Source organism: Monomorium pharaonis, chromosome 5 (assembly GCF_013373865.1).
Source record: "Monomorium pharaonis isolate MP-MQ-018 chromosome 5, ASM1337386v2, whole genome shotgun sequence".
Classification (NCBI taxonomy): Eukaryota; Metazoa; Arthropoda; class Insecta; order Hymenoptera; family Formicidae; genus Monomorium; species Monomorium pharaonis.
In genome coordinates this window covers 27,367,196-27,384,615 of record NC_050471.1, presented here as the reverse complement: position 1 = coordinate 27,384,615, position 17,420 = coordinate 27,367,196, and the positions used below count along the sequence as shown (strand labels likewise).

The 17,420-nt window shown below is 36.3% G+C and overlaps 2 protein-coding genes across 6 annotated transcripts; one reads left to right on the top strand and one right to left on the bottom strand.

Annotated features, from left to right (window-relative positions):
- Positions 1 to 378: 378 nt before the first annotated feature.
- LOC114254525 lies at positions 379 to 6,992 on the bottom strand. 4 transcript variants are annotated; one of them, XM_036287361.1, is made up of 5 exons: positions 5,046 to 6,992; positions 3,923 to 4,290; positions 3,166 to 3,393; positions 2,125 to 2,352; positions 379 to 1,825 (listed from the first exon to the last, which is right to left on the bottom strand). In XM_036287361.1, exons 2-5 carry the CDS (start codon positions 4,224 to 4,226, stop codon positions 1,659 to 1,661), a joined length of 927 nt encoding a protein of 308 aa, XP_036143254.1. In that variant the 5' UTR covers positions 4,227 to 4,290; positions 5,046 to 6,992; the 3' UTR covers positions 379 to 1,658. The 4 variants fall into 4 exon arrangements, with proteins under 4 accessions (XP_036143254.1, XP_036143255.1, XP_036143256.1 ...); XM_036287362.1 differs by having other exon boundaries at positions 4,073 to 4,290; XM_036287363.1 differs by lacking the exon at positions 3,166 to 3,393.
- A 2,981-nt stretch (positions 6,993 to 9,973) lies between these two features.
- LOC105828986 (caveolin-3) lies at positions 9,974 to 17,305 on the top strand. Of its 2 annotated transcripts, none has more exons than XM_012667592.3 (4): positions 9,974 to 11,114; positions 11,233 to 13,029; positions 14,048 to 14,227; positions 15,222 to 17,305. In XM_012667592.3, exons 2-4 carry the CDS (start codon positions 12,874 to 12,876, stop codon positions 15,417 to 15,419), a joined length of 534 nt encoding a protein of 177 aa, XP_012523046.1. In that variant the 5' UTR covers positions 9,974 to 11,114; positions 11,233 to 12,873; the 3' UTR covers positions 15,420 to 17,305. The 2 variants fall into 2 exon arrangements, with proteins under 2 accessions (XP_012523046.1, XP_012523047.1); XM_012667593.3 differs by having other exon boundaries at positions 9,987 to 11,114; positions 12,941 to 13,029.
- The last annotated feature ends 115 nt before the right edge of the window (positions 17,306 to 17,420 follow it).

Sequence of the window (17,420 nt, the reverse complement as noted above, 5' to 3'; positions counted from 1 at the left end):
CTAAATATTTGCATGTCATTGCGGGATTTCAGCCCTCCCCGTCTCATCCGCGCGACGGTAATCTCTTATTTCGATTTTATCTGCGTTACGTAATCGCATTCCAGCTGCGCGCCGCTTTCTGCGAACGCACGTTGGGGGTTCGCCCCGCGTGGGGGGCGCGAAAGGGCTAATTTAATTTAGATCCACGTTCAGCCACGCCGGATCCCGTTTGTATCTGATTAACTCGCATTGTGACCGTTTTAACCGGACCGGGTTTCGCAATGTGAAGCAATATGAAATTTCCGTGGAAGAGATTTTTCTGGAAGCGAGAGGAGGAAAGCTTCAATTTTATGGGAGGAGAGAAGAATAGAGAACAAAGTTATTATAGATGAAATTATATCTGCAATAATAGGGTTTATATTTAGACTAAATATAAAGACTTTTCTTGCAAAATATCTTTGTTGCCAATATATATTTTTTACACATTGTTCTCTAAAAATAAATATAATAAGACTAATTTGATTAACAAAAATAAGTCACTTTGCTAAAACGTTTTTTTTTCTACCGATGTTTGTGTATGTAAATCGAACTTGCAAACTAGCTATGTATATCTTCCTATTAATCAATATTTATCACACATTAAAAAATTATGGTAAAATATGTTAAAATAATAATATAATAAAATACATAACGCAACATTTATATGTATATAAAATATTATATAAACGTTAATAAACGTAGCGACACTCATCGCACATTAATGTTGATGTATTTTAACATATTTTCCTCACCTGTGATTATATGTCGTTAATTGTTATATATATATTTTATCGCAATATCTTATGGAGCACCCAGAAATCTGTTATTTACGGCAATGTGAATAATTTATGAAATCAATTAATTTGTCATCGATAAAATCCTGCAATTAAATTGTAGTGCGATATTCCTGTGCTTGTTATTACAGCAATTAATCATCCCTAGTGCGATAAGAATCGCTTTTAGAGTAGTTGCACGGAGAAAAAAGATTAGTTTGAGTTAGATGCAGCAGCAAGATACAATATATAGTAACTAAATTTTAATTTTGACAGCAAAAATTTTGCTATTACACATCGATTTTGACAACTCTTTTTTCTTCGTGTGTACCAAGATAAATGTCCTTAAATACGAAAACAAAATCGGAAAGAAATACCATAGGTATTTTGTATATGTTTATGATCATATTATTAATGATTACTTTAATAATTATTAAGCTTGGTGTTCAAAAATATAGTTAATAATAGTTAATTATTAATTTCAAAATAATAGATTGGATTGGTAAACTTTTCATGTCAACTTTCGAAAGTTTAGTCGAGTACTCTTTAGTAGTTTCTGAAAAATTATGTCAGTTGACTTGAAAAATATTGGTTTATACATTTTCGGAATATTAATATTAATATAATAAACATTCAGTCAAAACGAATTATTCAAATTACATCGTATAAATAATAGAATGTACGTACAATAAAAATAAAGGGAATGAAAAGTTGTTATCCGTTGTTACAGAAAAGATTTTATGTACTGCAATTATCGTCCGTAAAAGTTTGGCAAATTTAAGATAATTTTTAATATTCTTTTAATGTACTTTTAGAAGATATTTTCGCTGTTTGCTTCAGAGTTCTTTTTTATGTTATATTCAGTGATTATTCTGACAACAAATTCATTCCAACACTCAAATTCATTGACGCTGTTGCTCTTTCAAAGTTGTTTACCAATTGTTTTCTTTTTGTAGTATTGTACTTTCCACAATCGGTTGAATAATAATCGTCGCTATTAGATGAATCAGGGAACCAATTTTTCATGATGTCTACTATTAAAAACAAGCAAAGTTCGTCTAACAGACACATACACATATACAAGAATGCAATAATAAAATCAAATAGAATAAAATAAAAATGAAATTTAAGCCAAAAAAAGATTAGTATTTAAAATAAATTAATAAAAATAAATTAGTCTTGAACGAATTCAAAAATAAAATATCTCAATTCACATCTGATTTTTAGAGAAAAAAAAAAAAATCTATCAAATGAGAGTTATAATCATAGTTTTAGTGTAATATAATAAAAAAAGATTAGATTTATAAAATCATAACTAAAATTTGTAACGTACTTTTAAAAACTTTTGTTGCTTTGTTTGAAACTTTCTTACTATCGAGTAATTTCCAAGTTCTTACAATTTTCCATGTTTTTAAATTTTTTGAATTTCTTACCGATGTCTTTGCTTTGATTTTTAGCGTTCGCTTCTTAATTGTACGTTGTTCGGAATCATATTTTATATCGCCCGACTTGGAATTGTAACTGCTAGAAGACTCGGCATAGCAACTCTCTGATGGTTTTCCTATTATAAAGTTACATATAAGTAATGTGTGTACACGTGGAAAAGAATTATGTATTAACAAACATTAATCTAATTGAAAATAATTTTATTAATTTAATTTTATATTTCACGCTTTTATCTTAAAACAAGTATTTGTTTGATTAATATTCTTATTGAATTAGTAGAATAATTAACAAAATTTATACAAAATCATAAAAGAATAATTAACATAATTATTTTTATTTTATAATATTATTAATATCGTTAATACATATTTTTTGCAATTAAAATTAATCTTGATCTGTCGTATTGGCCTAATTAAATCTACATTTGGTTTTTGGAGTTAAAACGATTAGTCAAGAGTCTGTTAAATTATATATATTATAATTAAAAAGTATAAATAATTAAATTTTAAATTATACAGCGTTTAAGAAAGTATTCTAGTCTAGAGGTTTATTTTTAGGAATTTTTATTTAAAAAATTACTGCACATATTTTTTATTTATTTGTACATATTTAGTAAATATTAACAAATTTTGACTAAATGTTTATTATATTAATATTAATATTCCGAAAATGTATAAACCAATATTTTTCAGGTTGACTGACATAATTTTTCAGAAACTACTAAAGAGTACTCGACAAACATAAAAATTAAACATTTAACAACATCCAAATTTGTAGATATTTATTAAATATATGCAAATAAATGAAAGAAAGCATGAAGAAAAAAATGGTTTTCTTTAAAGAAAATTCTTACAAATAAGCATACTTTTCCTCTAACCTGGAATATTTCCTTAATTAAGCCTACGATGCGAATGTATAAGATATGTACTTTTAAGAGATTCCGCCTTTTTCTTCTTTTTCAAAACTTTTGAAGCTCTAAATAATTTTGCGCATTTCCAATTTCTCTTAGATCCTACACGCGGTTTCTTGATTTTACTTTTCAACTTGCTCTTGTTCTTAATTGTATACGTATGGAGCGCGTAGTCGCAATCCGTGCAGCCCGAACTGCAGTCGCAATTGTCTGAGGAATATGGACAGTAGTTGTTTGAAACTTCGTCTGTTAGGAATAAATCTGTAGATAGAATCCGTGAAATAATTCGACAAATTAATCTAAATGTCTATAGCAAGTAGTTTTAGTTGTTAATAGAGTAAAACAATTTTATCCAATGTAAAACTTAAAAAACAATTTTTGAAGAATTACTATTTTTATTTTTCTATGAATTAAAATTATGTCGTGACATAAAAAAAATAAAGAGTTATTTTTATGTCTCGACATTCAAAGTATTATTATTATTATTATTATTATTACAATAATAAGGACAAATAACAAAATATAGATTACTAAAACTAGATTAGAATAAATTAATAAAAATAAATTAAATCTTGAACTATCTCAAAGTAAAGTGTCTAAATTCACAGATTAATTTTAATTTGTCTAGTTTCTTGTGCCGGCTAAATTAACGTTAGATTCCCGGAAACGAAACGGATAGTTCAAAAGTCTCTGCGGAGAGAAACTAATTACGGATGCTATGTAACTATTACGACTGAAAGCTGTAAGTTAAGATTTCTAGATTTTACAAACATACTTTTGAATTTCTTCACGATTTTAAGCGATTGCTCATTCTTTTTACATGAAGAAGATGAAAAGATGAATTGCTTCCGATGTCTCTTTTTTCTCACGTGAACTTTCTTGTTTCTCCTTCGCTTAAGTATACTTGTACATATTTTGTAGTTACAATTCGAGCAGGCCTCCTCTTCGCAGTGACAAGATTTGAGATAAAAAGACGAGTCGATTGATGAATCAGACCAGGACAACGAGGAACTCGACGAACTCTCGGTTCTAGCTTTCTGACGATATTGCGATCTTGTCTTGTCGTTTGTTTGTTCCATTTTTTATTTTCAAATAATTTTTAATCCTTCATACAATGTGTGACAAGTGTCTTGAAACAATATTCTGCGGTAAAGTGAGAATTGTATGTTTATGTAGATTTGAACGTAACGCAACGTACAGAATGGCACTGATTCCAAAATATTTCATATTGTTCTTGCTTCGTGCTAAATAATATAATTTTGAGAAACATCTACATCTCAAAGGGAGAAGCCAAAGTCATCGAATTACGGAGAAACTTTTAGCTTTTATATATACAGAAAGAAATAGTTGAAATATTTCTATACTGATAATATGTTTCGGTAAAACAAATACGTGTTTACTTTTGAGAAGCGAATGCCAGTGAATTACCCGATAAAAGAAGTGTATTTTGAATCAAACAAGAATATACAAAAAATATTAAAGAATATTAAATTATACATAAGCAAGAATACAATTTCTTGCTTATGCTATACGAAACATCGGTTATCAAGTAAAATATATTAGTTTTAATTTGACATTAAAGTTTTATACTGTTTTTTCTAAGTATTAAAAAAAATATATATACGCACAGACAAAAAGATTTCTTTAGATTTAATAAACAGTTTTGTTCGATATTTCCAAAGTACATATCTCTTTGGTTTTAATAAAAATTTTATACAGATTTCTTTAATTTAATAAAATTTATTAGAAACAAAGAAATATATGCTTTGGAATAGTCGAATCAAGCACGGCTTATTAAAATTTAAAGAAATTGTTCTTTCTGTGAAACATGATTTTAATTCGAAGTAAGGTGAGATAAAAGAAAAAACAAATTGCGCGCACACAGAATACACTCGTACCTCGTGAGGAAGAATCTCTGATTTATCGATCCCAACGTGCGGCACAATTTATCCGTAATATATCAGATCTTTTGTTTCACGAATAGCAAGGTTCTGTGACATGCAAATGAATGTTATCGTGAACCGAATCGAGCGGAATGATTTAGACGGACGCTGGCGAGGACGAGACGCTGGCGTGGTAACACTCGATCGCACTGTGATTCGAACGTTCGATTCCCGCAGCGTTTCTTACATGTGTTTGGCATCCTCACCTTTCGACGCGTTATATTTACAGAGGATATGTATCGTGTGTCATGACAGAAACTAATGGGCAACTTAGTTTCCTCTACTACGCTAAATTTCGAGTTTGCATCTCGAACTTTAGGCGACTTCGTATACGATTCGTGTCGGAATTCAGGATATTATTCCGCTTGTAATTTATGTGCTATGTGATTCGCGAGGAATTGAGTCAGAATGCCCACGTAAAATGCATGGCGTGAAAAGCTTCTGAAATCTGAGGCGAGTTAAAAATCGTCTAATGCGTTTCCATTAATTTCAAGGACTAGGAAAAAAGCTATTTTTATGTGAATTTTTAGAGGAAAGTATGCAAATGATTCATTTTAAACTTTCTACTTTGTTAATAATAATACGAATCTATAATTAGACATTTTTGCAAATAAAAATTGTAAAATTATAAAAATACGTGTTTGACAAAATTTAAACGCTCAATGGATCTGAAAAAAGTGAATAAAATTATTAATTTACAAATTAATTAAACGTTCGGTTATCATTGCGAAATTAAAATGTAATAACTTTATTCATAAAAAAATGTTCAATTTTTGTGACAATTTTTCAAGTGTAATCTTCATATACTTTAATATTATCCAAAAAATGGCTCGTTTTTATAATCATGGTTCTAACCGGGCAATGCAAATTAATAATTTTTTTTGTTTACCTATTAATTGAGTGTCTAGTTTTTATTGGAATCGTATTTTTCTAATCACTCTAATTTCCATTATTTTTTAGCTCTAAAAACGACAACGCCCCTTTAATTTTAATTTATTTAGTCCCCTCGTTATCTTTACTATTTCTAAGAGTTCTTAGAAAAGGACAAAGAGTTAGTCAAACTGAGATAAAAATTAATCCACTTGGTGGAAACAGACATAAGGGGAGATGGGGGGAGGGAAGCAGTGCTTTGTTTATTGTTCGCGTCCGGAGGAGAATTGCACCGTGAATTGCACGCGTGCAACGTGAATATTTATATCCAACGAAACGCCCGTGTAATGATTCCAGCTTGATAAATCGCTAGATCGTTGGCCAAGAGCCACACATTACGTCGATAATATCGCGATATTGCCGTCGATAGTGCCGCGAAATAGAAATATCGCGACCGCGAGCGCGACGGGCGGGCGTGTGCGCGCGCGATATACGCCGAGTTATGCCATATTACGGATCATTATGCAACGCGCGCGTATTGACGCAATTCAGATCCGATCGCGGGCACGAACCGATCCATGGGAAATCTTGAATTACACGTTTTATATATCGGCCACTGCCGCCGCCGCCGCCGCCGCTGTCGTCGTTGCTATTGAGGGAATTGAAAGGGCCGTCGTGACTGCGATTACGTTAATTTCTTCGCTTATGATAATGGCACAGGGCGGCCTTGTGCTCGTAAATTTTCGTTTCATAACCGGAGGAATTACATATTGACACGGTTGGCGAGTTCGGCCGCGCGCGCGCGCCACGAAACGGCTAGATTTACATTTTGTTATGGCGCCACGTCTAACGGCGGTGAGCCATATAGGTTTTTCGAAGAAAAAAAAAGAAAAAAGAAAAAAAAAACAAGAATTAATCCTGACTTTCAAACTTGATTTCGTGCCTCAACACGGTCGTTTATCTGCGATTCTTCAAAATTAGATTAGATTAGAGCAGATATCGTTATTTCAAACGCTAGACAGGTACAAGTTTATAAATACAAAGATACACATTACAAAAAGAAAACAAAAAGATTGAAAATATAATAACAGTAATAAAGAAAATGATTGAATACGCAATGTACACTGAGATATCGTATGAATATATGTAATGAAATTTCAAGAGAAATTTTTAAATTTTAAGGAAAGGCAGAAAGAGAGAGAGAGAGAGAGAGAAGAGAGAGAGAGAGAGAGAGAGAGAGAGAGAGAGAGAGAGAGAGAGAGAGAGAGAAGTAACATATAGTTAGTTTTAATTTTTTAAATCTAATTTTCTTCTGAGAGATTGATTTTAATGATTATGTCATCGAAGCTCAATTTCTATGGGAACATATCTTCTGCCTTCAATTTCGTATAACAATGCTGCCGAACGACATTTTGTACGCTTGGCATTCCGAACGCTGTTCGAGAAATACAGTTTTACCCGGTGAATCCGAGGGTGGCGAATGTTTATGATGCCCCGTAGGGTGCGATGAAACGGCGTGACTCAGCGGCTATGGGGGATGACGTAAGAAAATGGGGATTTCGTGATCTTTGGAGCAAGGGCGGCGAGAGAAACCTAAGCGTCTCTATCTCCAAGCCTTTCTTTTTTCAAGTTTTCCGTCACGTCTTCCATTTTTAGTTCTGCATTTGCGTTAGAAGTTCGAAGAAAAAAAGCACTAAACATATTTTTTAAATTGATGATCGTGTTGACTCTTCGAAGTCAAACATTGATGATCGTTTTTAATCTGAATGTCTTTGTTTATCTTGCAAATACGGAATGGTTTTTATTTTTTTAAAGAAAATATATAACGGATTTAAAAAACAGAATAAAATAATAAAAACAAACTAATTTGAAATGGAGATACAAGAGGTATGTAAAGATAAATATATATATATATATATATATATATATATATATATAGAGAGAGAGAGAGAGAGAATAGAAAATATTAACATTGAAATAAAACACTATAAAAGGACGCTAAAGTAAAAAACAGAACATATTTAATAGATATATAGATATAACAATAAAAAATATATATGCAAATATAAGTATATAAAATAACAATGATGAACCATACGTACACTAAGAAAAAAAATTGCTAAATACAAATAAATATTTCTTTGAATAGTGCTAATAACATATTTTATAGAAAATCAATAATATTTATTTCAAACAAGTAATATTTTCTAAATTATAGAAAACTAGTACTTGTTTTAAATAAATATTATTGATTTTCTATAAAATAATATTAGCACTATTCCAAGAAACATTTATTTGAATCTAGTATTTTTTTTCTCAGTGGCAAGATGCAAGATTCGAATAGAAAAATGTCACGGGTTTTCACGCGACGCCTCAATCAAATTGTCCTCGAAGAAAAGCACTCGAATAAATTTGAAAAATTGTGAATAAAATGACGACGAAACATCGGCGTGAGATTTCGTTGGAGAGGAACAAAACGTTTCGTCGAACGATTGTACGCGAAATTATTACGGGCGGGAGAGCCGAGGTGCGGCTGTGTCAGCTGCGAATTCTCGTTCTCGCCATTCCCGACGTGAAATCACGAGGGGGGGACGGACGGGACGGGGGCGATTGTATGGCACTTTTCCACCTATGCGATAAACGACAAAAGTGCGCACCCGTTATGGCTTGTGACGGGACGCCTGTCGTGACTGTCGTGCTTACGCAACCTGGGGCTCCAGGCTCGATTTAAGCGTCGGAATGTCCATCGCGATACCCCAGACGTCAGCCTCCATTCATGCGTCTCGCCGCTCCGTCATCCACAGAACGAGCCGTCACCTCGCATTGTCCGCCGCGATTTGATCCTCGAAATCGACGGCGACGCGTGTCTCGTGTCAAAAATCGCTTGTCTAATCATTTTTACCGCTATAACAATTTTAAAAAGACTACGTAAGATTCAAAAGTTTCTGGTCTAAGATAAAAAAAGTGATATAATGCAAAATTATTATTTTTATATTTTTTAATGTTCCTGTTATTCTTTATTTTAATAAATTTTGGGGGGAGATAAATTGATTTTTCTCTATCACTAAAAAATATTCGAGTTTTTTGTCGTTAAAGTGATTTAACATTGTGGAGATAGGTTCTCCGTTGTTGATTTTTTTCTTCCTTATAAATTGGATTTAAATCCAATTCAAATTTTGAATGTTATTTTCTATTTTTATTTAATTTTTTTGCAGAAACTTATAATATATAATTTTGGATATAAAAGAATTAATTAATTGTTCTGAAAAATTATTGAAATAAAGATTGATTATGCTAAAAATAAAAATGTTTTATTATGTCACTTTTTATATTATTAAACCAGAAATTTGTGATCTTTATTATATATGCAATAATTGATTACAAAAGAAATATAAATCACAAATTTATCCTTTCGTAAATTTATTGAACTACTTGTACGACACAATCCGTTGGTAAAGTTGCGAGTTGCGAGTTAGTTTCAACACATACTACTTACTCCATCTGTTAACTGTAGAGGGAAATTTTGTTGTGCTTTGTTATGCTTTGATAATTAAGCGCATGCTATTATTTATAATCCACGATAACAATCGCTATTGCGTTACATTAATTATTACTTCTTATTAATATTGAATCATATCGATGATTAGAAAAAAGCATTTTCTTCTCGTGTAATCTCTAATTTAAACTTGACAATGAACAAAAAAGTGACTCAATCTTCGTTCTTATTACATTATTAACTTTTGTAAGAAATTAACCTTAACATAAAATTATTGTTTAAAGCTATTTAATAGCTATTAACTTTCTTAACTTTTCGATTTTTTAGACATAAGTTTCCAAAAAATGAATAATCTCCAAAAAATTCTTTGTATAATATGACGTTTATAATAATGAAAATTAAGGAAATAAACATCAATGCTTAATTATAACATATCGTTTATTTTTATCTATATCGATATATTATAATCTTTAAAAATTTAAATATAATAAAAAAATTATTACAGTTCTTATATTCTTAATTTATGGGGAAAATGGCTCGTTCTGCTTGGAAATTGAAAGATTAAAAAAAGTTATATCTCATAAGTTAAAAGTTTTATTTTCGTTTTTTTAATCGATTATTTAGATATTTTTCTTTTAACTAGAGAAAAATCACCAATACGTAGATTTCCCGAAACGGCACCCCTACATTTTTCGAAAACTAAACATTGTACTAATAAGAACATAATCTGCTTAATTAAAAAAAATAAAAACTTACAAAAGGAAATGTTTTTAGGAATTCTCATATATAATATTATAAATTTTATGCAGGAAAATGTAGTCTATTATGGTCAATTTTTCAAACGTTCATTTTCGATTATATTACGAAAACATTATAAAATACGAAACAATATTATGAAAACTGCTACATCATCTGATAGAACACACTTTTTATTTTTATTTGTTTTCAATGTTTCGTTTAGCTTTTATTTAAGAAATATCACAAAATAAAGTGGTTTGCCAATAAATTTTATGCAGGAAAATGTAGTCTATTATGGCCAATTTTTCAGACATTAATTTTCGATTATATTACGAAAACATTATAAATTATAAAACAATATTATGAAAACTGCTACATCATTTGATAGAACACACTTTTTTTTTTATTTATGTTTTCAATATTTCGTTTAGCTTTTATTCAAGAAATATCCCAACATAAAGTGGTTTGCCAATACCGACGCCTCTCCTCCGACTGTCTCGCGACATTGTATTTCACTCTTTTTGCGCCGGAATTATTTTAAGACCATCCCTTTTACGGCACGTATGGAAATTGCCGCGCGGCCGGGCCATTCACTTTCGTTTTCCGGGGTGGTTGTACCCGGTCGCATCAACAAACCCCGACCGGCCGGGCGACCGCGAGGGGTTGAAACCCCCGGCAGTGCGCAGCCGCGCTGACCGCTGTCCACTTCTCTCTTCCTCACCGGAGTCCCCGGATTGTTCCCCTGCCTGCTTATACCCACGCAGCGCCTGAGCGTAACCACGAATACTGCTGTTGCTCCCCGTGAAAGCGAGGCGACGCGCGCGTGTGCCGCAATCAGCAAGACAGTAAGAATCATCCTTTCAGTATTTCGCGCTCAACCGGCAAAATAAGGGGCTCCAGGGTGGCGAACGGTGAACCGAGTGAGTATACATCGCGAGCGCGCGCTCTCTCTCCCGGGCGAGTGGACCTCCCCGGGAGGATCCACCCTCGGGAGGATACTGCGCGCCTTCTCAGATCTCTCTGTCTCTCCCCCCGTAGATCCGCGTAGCGTGCCGTCAGGCACGTCCCTCAAGTCTCTGTAAGATCGCCCCTTCGCGGTGGAGAGAAGAAACGGCGTCGCCGGGAACGGGAGGGGAAGAGGAAGGTGGAGAAAAAAAAAAGAAAGAACCGGGGACGCTTCGACTCCGTGGCGCATATGTCTTCTTTTTTTTCCTTCTTTTTTTTCCCGCGTTGAGAGACGACGTAATTGTGATTAAGAAGGAGGAGCAGCGGAGCCGGAATAGAATCGCGGAAATAATTGATGACGCGGGTAATTCGATCGCGACCGAGCTCTACTTTGAGCTGCCTTTGTTGGACACATAGTTGGCGCGTTCTGTGTAATGGGTGGTATTCATTATTAATTGACGCGGATTTTCCCGGCGTAGTTTCGCGTTAGCTGACTACCCGGCAGAAGTTACCCGGCGGGAGGGAGAGGGGGTGGGGGAGAATCGGAAAGAAGAGCCGGGGTTTTTCTCGGTAGATGGGACCTTTCTCGAGTCGATATGTAAAGCGCGCACCGTCGTCCATTACGAGGAGGGGAACGGGGGTAGCGGTAGATACGATCTGCAAGTTTTGTGAAGAAAGTAGGGCAAAGTCGCGGTGTCGCGCGCAATTTCTCGTCCGCGTCCAGTCTTCGTCCGGTTCTCCGCTTCTACACTCTGTTACGCAAATCCTGAGCCGGACGATCGTTTGTTTCCCCGAAGAAAAGTAGAAAGGACGCGAAACGCTTCGCGCTCGCCTCCGTCTCACGGTTATTTGCCCTGCAAAGTGTCAAAGTGATGGCGTATCTGCACTTCGCTCGGATCAGAAGCACGAAATCCGTTTTATTCATTTTGTAGTTTTTTTTTTAAGATAATAGGTTTTTTTATTATTTAAGGAAATTTATGTGTTTTTTTAATTGGACAAGTTTGGATTGGAAATAAGTACACACGCATTCCATGCGATTTTTTTTATACGACCTGCGGGGACTTTACCTTGCCGATCGTTCTCATCGAGGGCGACGTCGCGACGCCACGTGTCGGTGTATATAAAAAAAAATCCGCGACCTCGCAAGTCTAGCAGCTGTAATCCCCGCTATAGAACCTCGAGTGCAACAGTTGAAGTCAAGGCGAGGCAAGTTTGAAAGTGCGGTCCCGCGCCCCGCGTATCACGAATCGATACCCAACGATTACAGGAAAGAAGAGTGCGCGAGGTATATGTAAATACGCGTCCACTCCTCCCCCTTGGCATATTCGGTCGCAAGATCAGCGGAGGCGGGTCGCGCGACGGCGATCGCGCATCCTTGATCGCAACTCTTTTGTTTCCTCCTCCTCCTCCTCTGGCGATTAGGGAGAAGGCGGAGGGTGGACGGGCGATTCCACTTGCCTGTCGCGGTCAGCGTAAGCGACGTGAATTTATTATTTAACGGGAATAATCGATGGCTTATGGATACGTGTACCCGGGGTACATATCCCTCGCGATAGCCGTCATTTTCGCGATGGTGACGCGCCGCGTGGCAAGGAAAACCGCCGCTCCTCCTCGTCCTCGTTCTCTGCCGCCGCGAATCGGCGGCGCGTGAAAGTCCATTCCCGGGCCGGGAACAAGGGAAGCGGAAACGTTGGGTGCACGCACACGCACACGCGCGCGCACGGGGGAAGTACCATGCTGGCGAGATTCAGGAACAGCTTCCGCTGCGGCATGCCCAAATGCCCGACTATCCGTATTCCAGGGATGGAGAAGCCGGAGTCCTCCGCGGGGGGCGAGAGCGCCGGGGAGCTCGAGGATCGGGACCCCAACAGCCTGAATCAACACCTTCAGGTAACTACAAGCGGCCGCCTCCCGATGTTTCGGGAATTCGTACTCGCGAAATTTCGCATGCGCATGTAAAGAATGGAAGAATTGGCAATTAATGCGGTGCGATTTTTTTTTTATCGACAGAGAACGCTACTAGCACAAAACATTCGCGCAATATTAGGAAGTAATGTAAATGCAATATCCCCAATAGTTCAATATTGTAAAGTAGACGCTTCGTTTTATTTAACCAATTTATCTAAATAGTAACATTGTTTCAATATTGATTTATCATTGGGCCAATGTTAAATTATTTAATTTTTTATATTGGATATTAATTACATCCTAATTTAGAACTAATATTTTATGATCGATATTGGCGTTACATTGGGAAAACTTCGGCCAATACACTCCCAATATAACCAATAGGTTTGATTTTTATTCCTGCACTGCTACACTGGTGCAATAAGTTAGAATAAAACAAATATATTTTTTCTCATTTCTTACTTATTGCACTAGTGCAGCAGTGCAGGAATAAAAAACGAACCTAATGTTTAGCCAATATACTGCCAATGTGCTATTATTAAGAAATGTGTGAAGTCACTTCTGTCTCTCAATCCCTTATGAAGCACATATTTCTGTCCGGCAAATTACGAATACAACTTCTATGTATATAACATAAATGTAAACTTATTATGCAACGTAAATTCGAGTCGTATATTCTTTGCTGTACAATCCAATCGTTGGTAATTGTTTTTCATCGTCCTAATTTTTTTTGGACTTCTGAGCGACAGAGCGCGAAACGAAAGCGCTGAAAGCCGCAACCCACATTTCCGCGAAAACGATGGAAGATCGATGGTCAACGACGTAGACTAATGGGACTTTCGGACGTCGCGGTTTTTACCTTTCCGCGACAGCAAAGTAATAACCATCGCTTATCCATCGTGACGATCGCACTCGCGCACACACCAACGTGCCGAATATCAATCGATCGATATCGATTCCTTTACGCGAGCTCGCGAAACTCATCGCGTGATGAACGCAGGTGATGTGGGACGACGTGATCGGCGAGCCGGAAGGGATCCGGAGTCCCGAGTGCGCCTGGCGGCTCAGCGGCCATTGCTTCCGGCTCTCCAGGGGATGCTGCTACGTATTCCTCTCCGTCCTCGTGGCGCCTCTGCTCGCCCTACTGTTCGGCTTCATGTTCGCCTGCCTCGCGTTTCAGGTGAGTCGATAACCCCGTCCGCGACGCTCGCGTTTTCTCTCGCGTGCGTCCGTCCGTTCACTTCCGATTTCCACCGATCGATCTCGCGAGAATGTGTCCCGCGTGTGTAACAATACACCGCCGTCCGATTATCGCGAGCGGAAAATCGTTACGCCCTCGCGCCGCTAGCGAGATTGATCTAAGATCGCGGCATCAGTAATTATATTATAGAATGTATCGTGTTTTATTTTTACTAATAAATTTACATGATATTGTATAATATACTATTTATAATGTAGAAATTTGATATCTATTTAATAATAATTATAATTAAACGAGACAGGTAATTTTTTTATTTTCTTTCAAGATGTATAGGGTTATAATGCCGCGTCTATCGAAAACTTAATTGATCATATATTATTTACTATGTGTTTAAGATGAATAAATTATGCCAATAAAAGCTTGCTGTCTATTATTATTTAAAAAAATGGAAATATTTGTTTTCTTATCTTTCAAGAAAACTTTACAATCCTCGTATCTTTGCCGTATAACAATAGGGGTGGGGTGTATAGTTACTCACGCGAGACAATCAAGGTGAACGGAGAATACGAGAACGCTTGCATTTTATACTTCTACGAACTAAGTTTTACGCACTTCACGGAGAGTCATTTTGCGCAGGGGATGTAATACATCGTTGCCGTAGTTTACTATATTGACAAATTAATTTGACTCGCGACTTGATTTTATTAGTATTAGTAATAAAAAGCTCGAAAAATCACAACACAATGTAATAAAAAAGTATGTAACAAAAAAATTGCGGACAAATTATTATTTCTTTTATTTCTTATTTCTTCAATTTTTTTCTGACTTGTATTGGGGTTGCTCTAATGGAGAGAGGGGAGGATTTAGATTTTTTTTCTCGAGTTTTTTTCTGGAAAAAGATTCGATTGTTCGCGTCTCGTTCCTCTGTGCCCCCGTGTTTTCCGCTCCTTCACTTCTTTGTTATTCCTTGCAGCATATATGGTGTCTCGCGCCGTGTCTGCGCGTGTGGAAGATCACGTGCGCGGCGATGCGAAATTTCCTGGCGGCGGTGACGCAGGCGGTCGTACGGCCGGTCATGGAGGGGCTGGGCTATCTCTGTTACAATATCCGTGTATTCAATCAGAGGTTACCGGACGGGCCTATGCAGAAGGAGGACCTGCTGGTCGTGTGACTCGACGACCCCAGCGGCGGCCCCGACGCGGAGTCACCACCCCCTTCGCCGTCGGGCTCGCGGCTTTCCGCTGTCGCGACCTCCGCACCCCTCTGAGCACGAACGCGGTGCCGCGATCGCGCAAATCGTACGTGTCGGTAGTGTTATAGCGTTTAGAGTTAAGCGGCGAGGAAGAGGGAAGATGTTCAACTAAAGAAAGATGCTTCCCACATAGAACATGGCATCCATTAGACATCCATTAGATTTACTCCGTAGTTCCATAAGACGTTTATCTCCATGAAATCGGCTAGAACTTCAATAGAGTACCATACTTGCTATAGTATATTCTTGATGTTCTCTACAAAATCATCGTGAACGTCTATTGAAACATTTATTATGGATTATAGTAGATTGGATTGACGTAGGACAGTCGTATTCGTAGTCGCTGGAGTTGATTCAATTCGTATTCCAACGACTACGACCGCAATACGTCGCTGCGAACCAATGAGAGGGGAGCGTTGCACATTTAATTAGCGGAAAAAATAGCACGTAGAAGCGAAAGGGAGAGACTTCTAGTTAATGTTAATCTATTAATCGTCCCTCTATTAGTCTATATTAGTCATTCAAGCTCTATGAAATGTCTATAATCCACATAATGTTTAATACACATAATGTCTATAAATATGTCTAATGGAGGCCAAATGGACGTATATAAAGCAGGACTGTGACTTTTTAGTGGACGTTCGTTGGAAGTCTAATTTCAAGTCTTCAGACAGACGTCTAATGTCGTGTCAGAGATTTTTGTTCTACGTGGGTCGCGACGCGAGTCCGAATATATCACGAGCAAAATTCTTAATATAATCGTCGTAGTATCTCAATATAATGTATAATAACTGTCAAGAGTGTCGGCGGTCTAAGATAGGCGAGGAGGCACCACCGCGACATGCGCATCATTAATAATCGGGGCGGTATATATTTTGTAGCTCGTAGTCATAATATATGTAACGTAGTTACAATGTGACATAATCAAAAAAATTTTCCGTTGAACTAGCTACAATACAATGTTGCAACGAGCCGCTGTCAAGTATACCAATAAGTGTAAAGGTCCCCCGCATTGGCCTTGTAGAAGTATAATATGTTTAACTCATGCGCATGTCCCGGGTGGACGCAGCATACCAGGAGTTAAAAAGCTCGAATAGCAGACCAGTCGATATTTTACGCAGACTGGCCTGCCTTTTGCCGTGGCACTCTTGAATCCGAGACAAGATGTCCTGGTGCTTCATCCAGGTGAAAGGATAATTCTCTAAATGAGAAGTGATCTAAACGAGCGAACCGTTGAACGAGATCTAGTCAGTGTATTAATCTAAAATTATAATTTAACTGGGAATGTAAATTATTAAGAAACTCCATAGAGAGGAAAAGAGAAATAGTTATTAACCCCTTGAATGGGATCTCAAAATGCAAAAGTGATCCCAAAATGCGTTTCCGTGTATTAATTCCATGACGTCATTCAAGGGGTTAATAAGAGGTGTACGTAAATCTGCAAGAAAAATTTATTATGTCGTGTTTGAAGCAAAGATCGTTAGTCAAAGACAAACGAAAGTGTTAAAAAGTTCAGCCACTCAATTTCTATATGTACAATCGTATAATTAATTTTAGTGTAATTAATTAATGTTCCTCAATAATGCGATAAGGTAACACAGAACTGTCGCACTTTCAATACTCTATGTGTAAATTTGTCATTGTTACCATTCTACCATTTGTCGTTACCATTTGTCTTTGTGTTTTTGGCCGTTGTAAACGATTTGCGGAATATTTTTCGCAATATCAAAATCTTAGGAGCTGTACATACGAATCTTCTGTAAGAGAATTTTTGCAAATAAAAATGTAGAACACGAGAAAAACAATTTTACGGTAATACAAAGCTAGAAGTTTTTACTTCTAATTCTGATGGGCTGCCATCGAAAACCACTAGTGATAGAAAACATCCTTTCTCTAAATTTGCCCCTAAGCACTCAATAA